At 39.4% G+C, this 16,981-nt stretch overlaps 1 protein-coding gene across 1 annotated transcript in view; it reads left to right on the plus strand.

Moving 5' to 3' along the window:
* The window catches only part of TEC (tec protein tyrosine kinase), a gene marked incomplete at its 5' end in the record, with an annotated part of 18,138 nt that extends 4,690 nt beyond the window's left edge, over positions 1-13,448 (plus strand). Inside the window, 12 exons of the mRNA XM_009707492.1 lie at positions 182-363; positions 1,277-1,342; positions 3,213-3,267; positions 3,430-3,509; positions 4,016-4,149; positions 5,392-5,466; positions 6,224-6,395; positions 6,559-6,775; positions 7,318-7,382; positions 9,474-9,592; positions 9,955-10,112; positions 12,181-13,448. Of these exons, the coding sequence (XP_009705794.1) occupies positions 182-363; positions 1,277-1,342; positions 3,213-3,267; positions 3,430-3,509; positions 4,016-4,149; positions 5,392-5,466; positions 6,224-6,395; positions 6,559-6,775; positions 7,318-7,382; positions 9,474-9,592; positions 9,955-10,112; positions 12,181-12,258 (1,401 nt within the window). The remainder of the gene's footprint in view (positions 1-181; positions 364-1,276; positions 1,343-3,212; positions 3,268-3,429; positions 3,510-4,015; positions 4,150-5,391; positions 5,467-6,223; positions 6,396-6,558; positions 6,776-7,317; positions 7,383-9,473; positions 9,593-9,954; positions 10,113-12,180) is intronic.
* Positions 13,449-16,981: the final 3,533 nt, after the last annotated feature.

Raw genomic sequence — 16,981 nt, forward strand, 5'->3', positions numbered from 1 at the left:
TGTCTGCCATGCACCCCAGTTGCCTCCCCGGACCACCACAGCTCATGCCTGGGGCAACCCAAAACTAGCCCAACTTTTGCCTCCGGGGTGCTCGGCTGGTTTGCACTGGTGTGATGGTAAGGGTGGGTGGGGTGGAATAATGGAGCAGAGTGAGATGATAATAATGTTGGATCGTTTTCAGCGAAGGCCTCCACCGCCTGTTCCTCCAGTTGAAGAAAATGGCAACGAAGAGGAGGAGATAGTGGTAGCAATGTATGACTTTCAGCCTACAGAACATCATGATTTAAGATTAGAGAAAGGTGAAGAATATACAGTGATTGAGAAGAACGACATTCACTGGTGGAAGGCGAGAGACAAATATGGGTAAACACAAGTTCCTTATTTTTTGTTACAAAGTTCATAAGTCTATTTGCGTGTTGTAGTAGTTTATATTGACTATGTCAACAAATAACTGTATTAGAGCCCATTTTGGACCCCAGCGCTGAAATCTCATCCATATCTTTATTCCCGCATAGAGACCAATTTTTAAAAAGTGTGTTCTTGATAGATTGTGGGGCCTGCCTGCAAAGACAGTTGCAGAACTGGAAGCTTTTCCAATTATATTTCCTGTCACACTTTATGGTTTCCCAATTAAAGCATCAAGCAGCCTGCAAAACCTTGCTAGACTAGTACAGTACATCTGCTTCCCTGGGAACGGCTCATTAGGGAGCAGTACGGTTAACACTCAACTCAGCAGGCTCTGACTTCCAGACTTAAATAATCATTATCTTATTAAATAGCTGGATCATTAGGGGCAATCTTTGAATGAGTTGAGAGAGAGTTGCAGTGAGATGCCTTAATGACTACAGCTTTACGTTCCCTGGATTAAATTTTTTCCCTGCAGTTTTAAAGGAGAAGATTTCCATACTTCAATATTTATCAGGTCCCTGTTGCAATACGTTAGGGGTCATTGTGACTTACCAGGCTGTGGCAGGCTCCAGACCTATTTCCAGCAATGGACTGGGACCTCTGAGCGCAGAAGTGACAGAGCAGCAGAGGGTTGCTCTTCTTCACCCCTTCTGCTGGTTTTCTCAAACATTTCTGCTGCCTGTGTCACTTCTGTAGGTGCACTGAAAGTTAATGTGGAAATGCTGATGTGGAAAATTAGTTTCTGTATAATCAACAGTAAAGTGGATTGGTCAGTAATAAATAAATTACAGCAAAGAACCTCTGGTAATTAGCAGAATGAAACACTGTCTTCTAGGCATGCAATTTTTTATTTTTTTTTTTTTTTTAGGAAACAAGGGTATATTCCAAGCAACTATGTAACGGGAAAGAAGTCCAACAACCTTGATCAATATGAGTAAGTGAATATTTGAATTAAAATCTGGAAGATCATAAAATGAAAGCTATGCTTTAAGAATGATAATGCATCTTTAAAGTTTTGAAAGCAATTATTTACATATGATAGCAATTATCTGAGGTGAAACTTAAATATTTGAAATAGGCATGTATTTGTTCTGATTCTCCTCATTGATTTTGCTGTGATTTATAATGTAGAGTCAAGTCAGTGAGATGGCCATCAGGCATGTAATTTTTAGGCTATCACTATTAAAGCAAAAAAAAGCCAAACCCTTCCCAAATCTCTGATAGACAAAGGGAAACTTGAAAGGAAATTTACCCATTATAACTGTGCTGAATGATATATAATATTTTTTTTTAAATATTAAAGTGGCATGTTTATCCAAAGTGTGTGGCAGTAAGATAATAGAGTAGAAAACAGTGGAACTCATTCAAAGTAAACATGACAGATCAGAGATTTTGGAAGGCAGCTCTAATTTTCAAGAAAATGTATCACTCAGTGCACTTTAAGTCTCAGTGTATGCATGTAACTTATCAGATATAAAAATGCAGCTTTAAAAAAAAAGGCGCTTTTTCCAGTTGATGTTTAATTACGGAGTACTTATTTAAGAACATCGGGCTGAGGGAGGAGTCTGGAGAGGAGGAGGCTGAGGGGAGACCTGATCGCCCTCTACAACTACCTGAAAGGAGGTTGTAGCAAGGTGGGGGTTGGTCTCTTCTCCCCGGTAACCAGCGATAAGACAAGAGGAAACAGCCTCAAGTTGCACCAGGGGAGGTTCAGGCTGGATATTAGGAAGAACTTCTTCACTGTGAGAGTCGTTAGGCATTGGAATGGGCTCCCTAGGGACGTGGTGGAGTCACCATCCCTGGAGGTGTTCAAAAAATGTTTAGATGTGGCGCTTCAAGACATGGTTTAGTGGGTTTAGAGAGCATGGTGGCATTGGGTACACGGTTGGACTTGATGATCTTTGAGGTCTCCTCCAACCATAATGATTCTATGCTAAAATTTAACTTTTGATACTCAAACTTCAGTGCAGCGTAAACTGTTGTGACCTCAGAACTTACGACATATTTCATGACTTTTATCTAAAATGGAGCTGTAAGGAAATAATATTTAAAACCAGTTTATGAAACCCATTAGTAGCTCCAAAGCTCTACTCTCAGCCACGTATGGCTTCTACTGCTGTATTTTGACAGAAGCTAGAATTTCATCTGGGATTTTGCCCTCAGCTTTACTAGGGGGAATTATTTGTTCTTTGTTGCTCTCTCATCTTAGAGGCTCTTGCTGAGAGCCCTGCTCTGCTCTGGGCTGGGCTGCGGGTCTGGCAGAAAGGGAAGGAAGGAACTGGGCTGCCTTATCTGGCCCAGCCACTTTGTGCCTTACCGTCTTGGGGCCATAATTCTGAGTTACCAAACAGCCTGGGGAGCTTTATTCCAGGTCATCTACCAACTGCGAGAAACCACTATCTCCAAAACAGCAGAACTTGATTAGAGGCTGCTGTGCCACTCTCCTGCTCAGTTACCACCGTAACAGCATAGCTCAAAACGATTGCACCACACCAGTTGTAACCCACGTGTGTTTCCTTTTTGTATTATTCACTGCAACTGGCTGAAATGTCAGTGCTTCTGTGGTTTTGAGTTTTGAGTTTTATTGGCTTCTGTGGGATCTCACTGGGTTTGTTTCAGGGCATTTTTATGGGATAAGTGCAGAATGTAATAGAGACTGTTTTTTGCACATTAACAAAGGTTCAGTTCTTGACCTTCACTTATCAGAAAATTATTGAATCTGTAGCTTTGTAATACTTTACATGATTTACCTAAAATGCTTGAAGCACCTCGGAGAAGTTTTGGTTACTGATGTTGTGTTGCAGGTGGTACAGCAGAAACCTGAACAGAAGCAAGGCAGAGCAGCTCCTCAGAAACGAGGTAAGCACAGCAGCCTTGCAGTATTAACTGTGAAATTTGCATAAAATAGCTTCTTTTAATAAAGTGGAGGCTTATTTTGGCATGTGCAAATCACAGAATGAGCAGAAGAGACATGCAGCTTAAAACCGCTTGTACAAAACTGTTGATGTGCCTGTGTTTTAGGATAAAGAAGGTGGTTTTGTGGTGAGAGACTCAAGTCAGCCTGGCCTGTATACAGTTTCCCTTTATACAAAATTTGGAGGGTGAGTTTCTGTGGGTGCTCTGCACACCTTGTCTTGTCTGAATCCATTTGCATCTGTATCCAAATCCATGGACTGGGCAAAAGCCCAGGAAGAGAGCTAAATAAAGAAACGATGGCTGCTGTGATAGAAAAGATGAGTGACTAAAATGAGCTTCTTGACTCCCTGGTTAGGTCACGTTTGGTTTAATCCAGTGTAGCCCTGAACCTCCACCCAAAGAAGGATGTGGTCAACTGGACCGGGGAGCTCACCAGGCTGAGAATTAACCTCTTAGGGGTTAATCTTCAGCTTGGTCTGAGCACTGAGATGAAGGCAGTCACCAGCACTTGGGATCTTTGATATTTGAGCAGTCCCTGAAGCGTGTGGTTACCGTTTCTTTTACATTGGGAACCTGTGCTAACCCTTTTTGTTCCCTTTTCCTAGTCAATGTGCTCCTATTACAATGTCATTTGTTGTGAATTTTTTATTATTACTAATTCTTACTATTGTTATTATTGTTATTTTTCCAGAGAAGGTTCATCAGGAATAAGACACTACCATATAAAAGAAACAGTAACGTCACCAAAGCAGTACTACCTCGCAGAAAAACATCTCTTTAACTCCATCCCAGAAATAATTGAGTATCATAAACATAACGCAGCAGGTAGATTAATTGTAATTTTTTTTCTGTCACTTAGGGTTGATTTGAAAAGGAGTGTGAGGTGTTTTAGGGTTTTAATGAAAGTTTTTAGTTTTTTATAGATCCTTCTTTTTCAGGGGAGTCATGAGACACTGCATTTTCACATTTTTTCAGTATAGGCAATAATTTGAAAGGTTTTATGTAAATATATATATATACAAAAATTTATAAATACGTTATTGTCCCCAAAGTAACAGAAGAATAGCTGTAATGAGTCAGAAAAAATAATTCTTTTAGCTCCACATAGTGTCTCTATGAGCTACCTGTGACCCACAGCAGATGGATAGGGATGGTACTTCCCCAAAATACTCTCCAGGCATTAGCTTTTTGTCTGCTGGTCATCACTGCTTAAAATGATCTAACCTTCCTGTATAGGAAGCAGATGAGGAGGAGAGTAATGTGTTGTTCAGGAAATCCCTAAAGGTGAGCCTTTGTAAAGGCTAGACACTTCAGATCTATAGCTGATAGCTAATGCTGCTATCTACCCACTGGATGATGGGATGGAGAGAGTTTAGGAATCGGGTTCAAGGCACAGATACTGATATAGTATATGTTTTCAAGTCCAGTGTGTACATAAATTTCCCTCATGAGGTATAGTTTCCAGATGTTTATATCAAACTCAGATGACCCAGCATTTCCTGATGATGTTCTGGAAAATATGCTCCAAAAACATAACCCTGCTTTTCATTTATTATAACTGATTTTACTACTTATTTTTAATTGCTTCATTCCTTTTGTCCTATCAAGTTCTGATAAGGTATTTAGGAGAGTACTCAGCTAGCATGCAGCATTTATTTTGTATATATAAAATCCTCATGTGAAATTGGTAGGATTTATATGTGTGAAACAGAAATGATCAAAAGTAATGTTGTGAGTTTTAGATATTCTTTCTGATCTGATTTATGAAAGGGGTCTTCAGACTTCATTGGTGTCAGCATAACTGTAAAGCACAAGTATGTATGTATGCAGATATCTATATCCATCTCTCACCAGTAAAGAAGATAGATGCAGTGAGTGCTCCTGTGTACCTCTCGTAGCCACTTTGAATAGTCAACACAATGCAATAGCAGACAATATGGTCAAAGATGTCTGTAACAATAAGCTTATTGTTAATCAGTGTTGAAGTTTGCAGTGGACAGGTGGTTGATTTGCTGCCTAGTGCTATTTCAGAAGTAAATTGTGTCTTGAATTATCATTGAACCTCAGGTCTCGTTACAAGGCTGCGTTACCCAGTGACCCCAAAGAAGACGACAGCACCAACAACAGCAGGATTCAGCTATGGTAATTGCATGTTATATTCATCTACACGTATCTTTTTCTAATGATTTTATGTAGGTTAAGATGCTGAAATATTTTCTAAAAATTTTGAAAAGACCTGGTTTCGTACTGTGATTGGCTGTACTAACTTACATGGGTCCAAGTTGTACCTTCAAGACCTTTGGACAGAGGATCAGCATGCAAAGGCACCACGGCTGGTGGTAGGCATGTGGTGCCAAGGGCAGCAGTGAGGAGAGACAGAACATGTTACCAGTGCTCCAGGGGAATTCAGCATCTTCCTCCATGTTTTTGTGGACACCCTGAGCTCTGCCCAATGAAACAGCTGTGCCTTTGGCTCCTTCATAAGCCTCCAGACTTCTGACTCAACCTTGGCCCTTTGATCTTTGTGGAAAGGGTTACTTTTTTTAAAAATAAAACAGGTTATTCTAAATTTCTAAGCATGGCGCATCAGGTGATGTGAGCAGCTCTGCTTGTTGAAATCAAGTCTGTTAATATCAACATGTAATTACTGGCCTGAGGAAAGCTTGAGCTTTGCCTTCTGTGTTGGTCAGGAGCTGCTTAAAGGTCATGTCTACCTAAAAGTTTGCTTGTTTTGTGAGGTATAGAAGTGTTCAGGTTTGAAGTTAATTCTAAGATGTTTTCTCCCTAAATTCTGTAATTTGCTAGTAATCCAGTTTCCCTTTCCTCTTCCTTATCACCTACCAATTCAGTAGGTTCCTTAATACAGGAGTCATGGGTTCTCATTTGCTTTGTTTTACAGAGAAATGGGAAATTAATCCCTCAGAACTGACATTCATGAGAGAACTGGGGAGCGGTCTGTTTGGCGTAGTGCGCCTTGGGAAATGGAGGGCACAGTATAAAGTGGCCATCAAGGCAATTCGGGAAGGTGCGATGTACGAAGAGGATTTCATCGAAGAAGCTAAAGTAATGATGTGAGTTTTGTGCTTGGCACTTGTATTTCAAGTTCTAGGCCTCTGATGCTGTATACTGATTATAAATAAACCACTTGAGGCAGGTGGTATTTTTGCAGTTTTGTGGGTGGAGAGCTAGCAGTGGGTGGAGGAAGTAGTAACGACAGAATCTCAATCTTTTCAGGAAGCTAACGCATCCTAAATTAGTTCAGCTGTATGGTGTGTGCACACAACAGAGACCTATTTACATCGTGACAGAGTTCATGGAGCATGGCTGCCTTCTCAATTACCTGAGACAAAAACGGGGAGTTTTGAGTAAAGACGTCCTGCTCACTGTGTGCCAAGATGTATGTGAGGGAATGGAATACCTGGAGAGAAACAGCTTTATCCACAGAGACCTGGTAACATCCCATTAGACAATACACTCCTCTCTGAAATTTTTATTTTTGAACTTACCTATTCCTTTTTCAAACAACCTGTTCATAAATAACTGCTTTTGTTCTTGCAGAAAGTTGTAACTAGTTCAAGTTGGCTCTTTAGGGTCTAATCAAGTCTCTCAAACTGCTCTGTACAGAAAATGATGAGAGGTTTCTCTCTCCCAAGAAAACAGAATAAAATCTCTCTGAAATTTTTATAAAGAGTTAATAGCTATTTGCACTGATATAACAGCATATCTCTGTTCTGTATTGGTGCCATTTTCACCACTCATGAATCCCTCAGTATGATAATTTTTTTTCCTGGTGACTTTTTACAGAACGCTTTAGTTGTCAAAACAGTACTATTGAGCAAATGCACATGTACCTTTTATAATGAGAATACACCACTAAACTTGGTAAATTGGTGAACTTGCTAAGCAACGAGGACAAAGTCCTTGTTAGACTGTTGTAATTTGTCTGCAGCAGACTGCAAGTTTTTCATCCAACTCTAACCATTCCCTCTGCAGGCTGCCAGGAACTGCTTGGTGAGTGACTCGGGAGTGGTCAAAGTGTCAGATTTTGGAATGACAAGGTATGGCTGAGTGTGCAAACACATTTGTGGGGATTTGGGAAAATTCACCTATCCCTTGTGCTTAGCCATAAGGCAAGACACGCCCAGCAAAATTACAGGCAAAAATGATCAAATGATCTTTTTTTTTTTTGACGTCTCTAGGGAACATCCTTTGGTGACTTTTTTCCAGTGCCTTTAAAGCTTGTTCTTTCTGTGGTCATGTGTCAACTTCCTTACTAATTTAATTCTGGAAAATCAAAACTAGGCAGTTTATTCTCTAGAGAAGTGTGTCTAGCACTTACCATGAGAGGCCTGGCTTTGAACTGACTCCGTGGTCTGACTGGTTTTCTATTAGGAACTTTCTGTATCATCTGTGAAAATCTTAGAAATTTTGATCTTGTAGTGATGCAGGAGGCGTGTTAGAGCTTGTGTCTCAGACAGCAGAGCTCATGCTGCAGAGATAATAGTTGTTAATCTGTATTTTGGTAAATAAATGATAGAAAGAGGCTGTTCAGTAAGTTTGGGATCCTCTTAGACTAGACGGTTCAGAGTTGCATTTCACTAGCTGAAGTGCTGGGAGGTGCTGAGACCTGGAGAGAGGTTAATTTCCTGCCCTTCTTAGCACCCACGGGTGCTACATCAGGTTGGTCATACGTGGGTGAGGCAGGGGGTAAGGAACAGCGCTTACAAGGAACGTGTTAAAGCACCGTAGTTTGGCCATGCTCTTGACTTTTGTCACATTTCTGTGCTACTGAGCTTGCAAGTCCCCTGACATGTTAATTCAGACTGACTTGTGAGAAACAGAGCAAGAAACTTACACTTTTGCACCATTTTCTCTCAGAATACAGACATTTAACTTGCAGGTGGCCTCGACCTGTGTGGTATAGAATAGTATTATAGAATCGTTATGGTTGGACGAGACCTCATTATCAGGTCCAACCGTATACCCAATGCCACCATGCCCACTAAACCATGTCTCGAAGCACCACATCTAAATGTTTTTTGAACACCTCCAGGGACAGTGAGTCCACCACCTCCCTGGGGAGCCCATTCCAATGCTCAACGACTTACAGTGAAGAAATTATTCCTAATATCCAATCTGAACCTCCCCTGGTGCAACTGGAGACCATTTCCTCTTGTCCTATTGCTAGTTACCGGGGAGAAGAGACCAACCCCCACCTCGCTACACCCTCCTTTCAGGTAGTTGTAGAGGGCGATCAGGTCTCCCCTCAGCCTCCTCTTCTCCAGACTAAACAACCGCAGCTCCCTCAGCCGCTCCCCATCAGACTTGTTCTCTAGACCTTTTACCACCTTCGTTGCCCTTCTCTGGACTCGCTCCAGCACCTCAAGGTCTTTCTTGTAATGAGAGGCCCAAAAGTGAACACAGCAGTCGAGGTGCGGCCTCACCAGCGAGCAGTACAAAGGGAGAATCACTTCCCTGGTCCTGCTGGCCACGCTATTCCTGATACAGGCCAGGGTGCTGTTGGCCTTCTTGGCCACCTGGGCACACTGCCGGCTCATGTTCAGCCAGCTGCCGACCAGCACCCCCAGGTCCTTTCCCGCCGGGCAGCTTTCTAGCCACTTGTCCCCAAGCCTGTAGCGTTACATGGGGTTGTTGTGACCCAAGTGCAGGACCCGGCACTTGGCCTTGTTGCACCTCATACAATTGGCCTCGGCCCATGGATCCAGCCTGTCCAGATCCCTCTGCAGAGCCTTCCTGCCCTCAAGCAGATCAACACTCCCACCCAGCTTGGTGTCCTCTGCAAACTGACTGAGGGTGCACTCGATTCCCTCGTCCAGATCATTGACAAAGATATTAAACAGAAGTGGCCCCAATAGCGAGCCCTGGGGGACACCACTGGTGACCGGGTTAATAATCACAAGAGAAGACTCTGAGGTCATAAGAAAAATGAACTGGGTCTTGACTGAAATCTTAGTACTGCCCCAGAGAAGCTATTTTTATTGTGTGATGTTAACAGTCATGGCCATTAGGTGGCAATATTAGCTTCTAATATTCAAATCCAAATCTAAATTATAATTTGCAGGCTTGAAGGCTGACTGAAAGATATCATGTTAGGTTTTTTGTTTATTTTTGTTTATTTTTTTTTTTAGGTATGTCCTTGATGATCAATACACAAGCTCCTCAGGGGCTAAATTTCCTGTGAAATGGTGCCCCCCCGAAGTTTTTAATTATAGCCGATTCAGCAGCAAATCAGATGTCTGGTCATTTGGTAAGATGTTCATCACTGAAAGAACGGACTATTTTTACCTTTTATCAATAGGAGTTAAACTCCAGTTATTGGGAAGGATTCCGACATTTGAGAAGAAGCTCAGAGAAACCATTTCCTATGGTTTTACGCTTGCATAAAGTTCCACAGAGACCTTTAGAACTGTTATTTATTAAAACCCATGCTACTAGAATAAGATGCTTTCAGGGATGGCATATGTGAACATTTTCTAGAATATGTATGAATATACACTTTCAAACTATTTATCTATCAGAAATCCTGAGCTCATAGCTCAAAATAAACATATTTTTAAGAAGTTATTTGCTTATTTTCTTAATGTTTCTTTTCTTTTGTATTTTTTTTAGGTGTTTTAATGTGGGAAGTATTTACAGAAGGAAAAATGCCCTTTGAAAAAAGCTCAAACTATGAAGTGGTAACAATGGTTAGCCAAGGACATCGTTTGTATCGGCCCAAACTAGCCTGTAAGCAGGTGTATGAAATGATGATGATGTGCTGGCAGGAGGTATATACTTTTTTATTTTTTTATCTTTGAATTGAAAAAAAGAAGGTCAGTCTAGCAACAGCAATTAATCTCTATTGCAGTGTTGTGACTGTATCTAGCTCTCTCAGCTGTTCACGTATTTATTGCTAAGACAAAGATCTCCCCCTGGTTTGCAACTAAACAAGAGCTGTGATAAGAAAAACACCGAGGAAACTTCTATGAAATAAACGGACTGTTGGATTAAGTATGCAAAGGCATTTAGTAACAAAATGAAATCATTGCTAAATCTGTGCTGTGTGTATAAATACTGCTAGCAAAACAAATTCAGTCAGAATGACCTAGAAGTGGAGAATCTGATTTTTTTTCTTTTATTGCCTCAGTTTATTAATCATTACAGAAACATGCCAGAATAACCAAAAATATTTTTAAAAGAATACTTAATTACCTGGTTATAAGTTATATATGAAATATAGGTTAACTTGCAGTTGAATCTAAATAGGCCCCAAGGTTTATAAAGAAAGACAAAAATACACTGTACTATTAATCCTCCTAACCCAGAAAGATACTGACTGTACTGCAAGAACAAAAGATACTACTTTTCACAGAGATCAAAGGGGCAACAACCCCAAATTTAATACTTTATCAACTAAATCAGTATAAAACAGTTTTTGTAGTATTAAAGCAGAAAGACACTAAGAGGATAGGTGCATTTAATGACATGCCTCTAATTTTGAGAGAGCAATTGAGGAAACCAAGAATGGAAAGAGCTACATGATTTATTTCTAGTTAGTCTTTACCACGGGGGTTCTGGGGAAAAATTGCCTTTTTTCCAGTAATAAAGATGGCATAGTGTCTGACACATGTCTTAGAGGAGAAGGTGCTGGAACAGAGAGCAATTAGTCATCAAACCGGCTGGTGGAGATCTAAAACTTACAAACCAGTTGGTTTATGCAGCAAAAAATACATTAAAAACAACAGTGCCCTGGAGGGCCACAGAATGATAAATGTCTGTAGTTCAAAAAAGTTCTTCACAGGGGCCAGGAAACTACAGATCATTAAATTTTGTTTGTACTTGGTAACCTGCTTGAAATAGTCATTAAAATGTAATAATCAATTTACTGGAAGAAAATGATAAGTTCTTTGTTAATACTCTTTGAATATTGAGATGTCATTATAGGACTTATACGAACATTAATGAATTGAATAAATATTTATTGACTTCATCGGGGGTTATTAACCATAAAATCTAAGCAGTCATCATGTGAGAGAGAAAGAATCTTTGCAAATCACGAACAGGACACAAGTAATAGAAAGATACTGTCAATCTTTGCCATAAGATATGACTAACTGTAGGTACCTCAGTCCTCCTTTAATAAATTTATTAATAATTTCTAGAGGGAAGTGAATACTGAGGCTTCAAAATTCAGCAGATGATACAAATCTAAAGAGGCTGATAAATGGAGGAAAAGTGCAAGTTACCCCAACATTTAGAAGATGTGAAATTAACTGTCAGCAAGGTTAGCGAAGAGACTACCTCAGTGTATTGCTGTAATTAAACAAAATAAACAGGATGTTATGACATGTAAGGAATTGTATGGAAAATAGAGTAGATGAAGAATGCTGTTGCTTGAGTCTATGACGCAGTCTCATTTCAGAGTCCAAAAAATAACACTGAAGTAAAAGAGGCTTCAGAGAATGACACTCAGAATTCTTAGAAGCACAAACAACTTACATAAAGATTGGAGCAATTCATTGGGGGAGGTGGGGATGTGGAAGAAAAATGAAAAAGTGTAGCACTATGCAAAATAATGAATTATATGAAGAGTTGTAGTCCAGCAACACCTATTTATGCTTTTTCAAAGTGTAAAAAAAAAAAAAAAAGCAACAACAAAAAACCAAACCAAAACAAAAAACGCTTACTGAGATTCAGCAACACATCCAAAATCCACACAAGGAAATATTTTTGCATGTCACATCTAATGAAACAGTAAATTCATTGCCACAGAATGATATCAAGACCAATAATTTATCAAAATCAACACAACTGTATTGTGTTCTCATCACAGCTGTGCATGCTTTTTATTTTTAGAAACCAGAGGGACGGCCGACTTTTGAAGAATTGCTTCATACAATCATTGACATTGCAGAGGGTGAAGATGCTTTCTGAAAAAACACAAAAGCAGCACAAGTACAGGAAAGAAGCCATTTTCCAGAGATGTGGTTTCTCTGTTTCTTTTTAAAAGCTTGATCCTGTAGGCTGCTGGATGCTGCTAAACAGGATGGGGGAACATGTAATATCTGATCCATTCCAGCACAAGGCGAGTTTTACATGATGTTGGGAAATGAGCACAGTATCCTCAGCAATACTAGCAGTCTCTGTATTTTCTCTGAGAAGTCAGCATTACATAGCTGGCAAGTTGAGCTCTTTATGGAGGAAGAGAGAGAATGTGGCCAAAGCCCAGGAGCCTAATTTGTATTTAGTGCATTGGGTTCATGTACATACACTCCACATTTCCGAGTTTCTCTTTACACAGGCAGTAGTATTAGTAGTGATTTGCATGCTTAAAAATTGAAGGTATCTATAAATGGCTATTTACTGACACTGAAATGTTTCCAGAGATTCTCCAGAAAAGTTTTTTTTCCTCAGTTGATGGATGTTTTATAACGCATCAAGAACACAAAAAGTGCCTCTTTCATTCGCACATAGTAGGTTGTTAACAGCACAGTCTTCCAGTTTAGTGTAACACTTAAAAAGCTTTGCTTCAGAACTGAGCCTTGATCCAAGCCATTCTGGGCTTCTTGGTCCACCAGAGACCTCCCACGGTTAGTCTTGAGGTTACTCATGAAAAATAAGTCCAAGATTCAGCACAACTGGCTGTCAGTGTACCATAGTACCTTGTTTTGGATTAATTATAAAATAATTTATATGCTGTATGTATTGTAAATATATAAATTCCATGCATTTATTTATATAAAGTGTGTTTTCCCCTTGAAATTTTCAAGCACAAGTTTGTTCTACCTTCACTTACATACACAGCTTGATATATGGGGTTGTAAAGGAAAGAAAGTAAACTCTTAAGTGTGTCTAAGGAGGGCTCCTCTTTTTGTCTGTTATCTGTACGTACAGTGATCTAATCTTTCTGTTCTTAACAGAAATGTCATACTACACATGTATGTAAATAAACTGAATGTTAACTGTTGTTTGGAACCAACTAATGTGTAGCCAGTAATTTACTGTCAGTGCATCATAAGCCAAACTCATTGTTCATGTGAATATGGTGTTATGATAGTCCATGTATATATATCTGTGTGTATACACACTCTGTACTAAATATAGTAATATGGACATGTATTTAAATTAATTTGGCCACGATGAAATGTTCAGTGTAGAAATGCCTCAACTCTCTTTAGAAGTTAAGTGCCCTGTCCCTTCTGCTAGAGGCTAACGTCTCCACAGTCTTGCTGAAGCCTGTTTCAATTAATCTAACTTTGTACCGGTGGATAGGAGGAGTATTTGCACTTCAGTTTTGTTGTAGCCACCTCCTGAGTAACTCTATATTTTTTTCTTTTACTTTTGTTACTTGTACTCTTGTGCCATGTGTAATAGAAAATAGATTGCACAAAAACTTTTAAAAAAAATTTTCTTGCAAGTAGGCAGAGAGTAGTATGGTGAAGTTTATTTCCAATCAAATTATTAAAGGTAATATATAGTTAGCTTTAAGCTATAGTTAGCTTAATACATTCCATCATTGTTGCATTTGAGTATTTCTGTAATCAATTCTGGAGATGCTTAGATCCCCACACTGCTTTGCCTAAACCTTTGTTCAAAAGGAGGAAGCCTCTTGTTCCTTGAAAGAAGTGCTTCCCTTTTCTTGTGCTATTCCATTGAAAAGTTACAGGCTGTCAGAAACTGTTTAAATAGCTGTTTCCTTTTTCTTAATGACAAAGTCTCAGAAGATTATCGTAACTATGCAAACCAACCTGGCAAAGTGTTGCCTAAACCACCACCCCGTCAATACCAACAGCTTGTATTGTTAAAGGGAAAAATCTAGGGGTTCCTACCTGTAGGAGAAAAAGGAATGTGGAAGATCTAAGGGAAGCCAAGCTCATCTTTCTTTCTCTGACTGCTCCTTTGCACCCCAGTTTCTCGGTGGAGACCCTGCAAAGTATGGTGTTGCCAACACTTTCAACAATGCATCATGAGGCATTCTACAGTAATGAGTAATGTTTCCCTTAAAACACAAATGAAGCATAGGAAAATCAGGAGATTAATAGTTTCCAATGAACCTTAAGCCTCGGTGGGGTGGGTGCTTTGAATCTGACCCCAGTACCTGACAACAATTTCTGCATACCTGCCATTGGGTTTGATACTTACTTAGGATGTCAGGAACTGTGAGACACCTAGTTTCTAGATTAATGCAATTTTTTTTTTTTTTTTTTAGTTGAATGTAGCCTTAGATAGTAAATTTTGGAAAGGATCAGAACACCTCTGGAGGCAGCTGTCTTGCTGACTCTCCTGATGTCTTCTAAGGCAGGTTGAAATGCTGCATCATCCTTTCTTCTGGGTGAGCTCACGCATCCTTAAGCAACTTCAGTCCTCCTTCTCCTTTTTATTATAACTGATTTTTTTTCAAGTTCTGGGGTTAAAAATTCATCTGAACAGATTCAAATGCTGTGATTTAAATCTGCTGTACTTTTTCCTTTTTTTTAAAAGAAATACTTAGCCCTACTGATTACAGTTTAATATTTTTTCTGTAAAATGTGTGTTTGATACTAGAAAGCAGACACTTTTTTTCACTTTTTTTTTTTTAAACAGATGTGAGATTAGTATCTAGTCTGTTTGGGGCTTTTTTTTTTTTTTTTTTTTTTTAAAGGTAAGTAGGCGGGGTCATGCAGTATTTGTGGTTTACCGTGTTTCGTATCAGAGTGAAGAGCTCTGCTAGGGCTGTTTTACTGGCACAACTGATGAAGAGGGGTTTGCATTTTCATTTGAATATAAGCGGACAACCAGACATGATTCTTTCTACGTGTAAGTAAACTGGGCTGTGTATTTTGATCTTGCAGTTTTGTTTTGTGCAGCAGGAGTGTACTTAGCAAATGAGCTATTTAAATATTGCTGTAAAAATACCAACCAGCGCTGCTCAGGTGATCTCTATTCCGACTGCTTGTCTTGACTTTCAAAATTACTGTGCAAGTATGAATCCCTTGTATAATGGATTCAGCAAAGCAACTACTTTTACATACGGATAGGAAGATAATTCCCATATGCTGTGCTTAAAAGCATGTACAACAGAGACATAAATAAAAAGTTTGATAGAACTAGAGCTGTTTTTCCTCCAGAGTAGAATTAACGCACAGGAAAGACACAAAGTCTCAGCTTGCACATGTGAAAACTAAAAGCTTGTCTTTTAAAGGATTTTTTAGAAGCAAACTATACTATGGCTTTCTACTAGGTTATCGATTTTTCTAGTACTGTTCAAAACTGACAGACGTACTAGATCAGAAGGCATACATGTGTTACAGTAAAGGTCTGGGTTCGATGGGTGAAGCTGAGTTTGTAGAGTCAAACACTGTGACCCTCCTGCCCCACTGCAAGAGCAAGAACTTCTTGCAAAACATGCTAGAAGAGTGCAAGTCTTAGACATAGACTGCAGCACTTTCAGAATTAGTAGTGCTTTGAGAAACAGTGACTCAGAAAAAGAAACTCCAGTCAAGAAACCTATGAAATAATAAAATTATAAAATGCAAATTATAAAAATTAATCTCTAACTTGTTGCTTTTATCTTTGATGCTACTTCCCCAAGGCTGCGAATTACAGTGAGTTATAACTGAAGGTAGGAGGAAGATTACACATATAAAGGTGTGTCAATTGGCCACCTGCACAGCCAATGTTATCAACCCAAAGCATACTGTTGGGTGCTGTGGGGCTTTATCCAGCTGGTTATTGGCAGCAATGGACCGTCTCAAAGGACTCGGGTGTTTTCACTATGCCTTCTCTGTTTCTGTGGGACTATCTATCATGTTCTCAAGCAAACGGCTGTTCCTGGCAGCTGACCAATCTTTTTCTTCTTCTACCATCCTATCTGCTCCGTTGTGCACAGATAAATTTGTTTTCAGACCTCTTGGTTGTCAGATGTTAGCTGCAAATTTTTAGGCTGCGTATTTGTCGGGCTAGCTTCAACACCAGTTTCCTAGTGTTTCCACTTCATCCACATGCTTCTCTTGCCATGGTATCTTTCCTTGTTTCAAAACCGCATGCTATAAGTTCTGATTTTGGGCATCATAATTCAATAGGCTGTCATGGCTCTCTGCTAGTGTTGGGATTCATATTTGTTAACCTGTCACCAGGGAGATAGTATGACCCTGTTTTAAAAACAAGTGTCTTCCTCCTAATATAGTTATTTCCAGAAAGACAAAGACATGAGCAGTGATATGGGCTATGTTTTTTGTTCCTGTGTTTAATTATTTGTAGAATTGGCTGAGCTTTGAGGTTGCAAGCCTTCACCAGAAATTGGAGAAATTAAATTCTCCACACAATTGAAGAAGGAAAATTGTGCAAATTCTATATTCAACAGCTCAAATATTCATCTTGTTTGATTTAAACCTAGGTTTTAAGCTACTGACTTTAATTGCTCCATGATGACTTACTCTGAGAATCAAAGCCAAATTTGTTTTGGTAGCTTTTGTTTTGATAAAATTCAGGGAAATGTGGGCTGAAAGGTCTAGTAGGAGTGTGGATGCTGGAGAAACCTTCCTTCCTGTGGATTTAAAAGAAGCAGATTTGACCACTTTTGGGGAAAATTTTTGGTTAAGTAGGAAATAGAGAAGTGGCACCTGAAAATAATGGTAAGTCCATAAGGACTTTATTTTAACACACTTCAAAAATAATT

This window comes from Cariama cristata, unplaced genomic scaffold, assembly GCF_000690535.1.
Source record: "Cariama cristata isolate BGI_N322 unplaced genomic scaffold, ASM69053v1 scaffold12449, whole genome shotgun sequence".
NCBI lineage: Eukaryota > Metazoa > Chordata > Aves > Cariamiformes > Cariamidae > Cariama > Cariama cristata.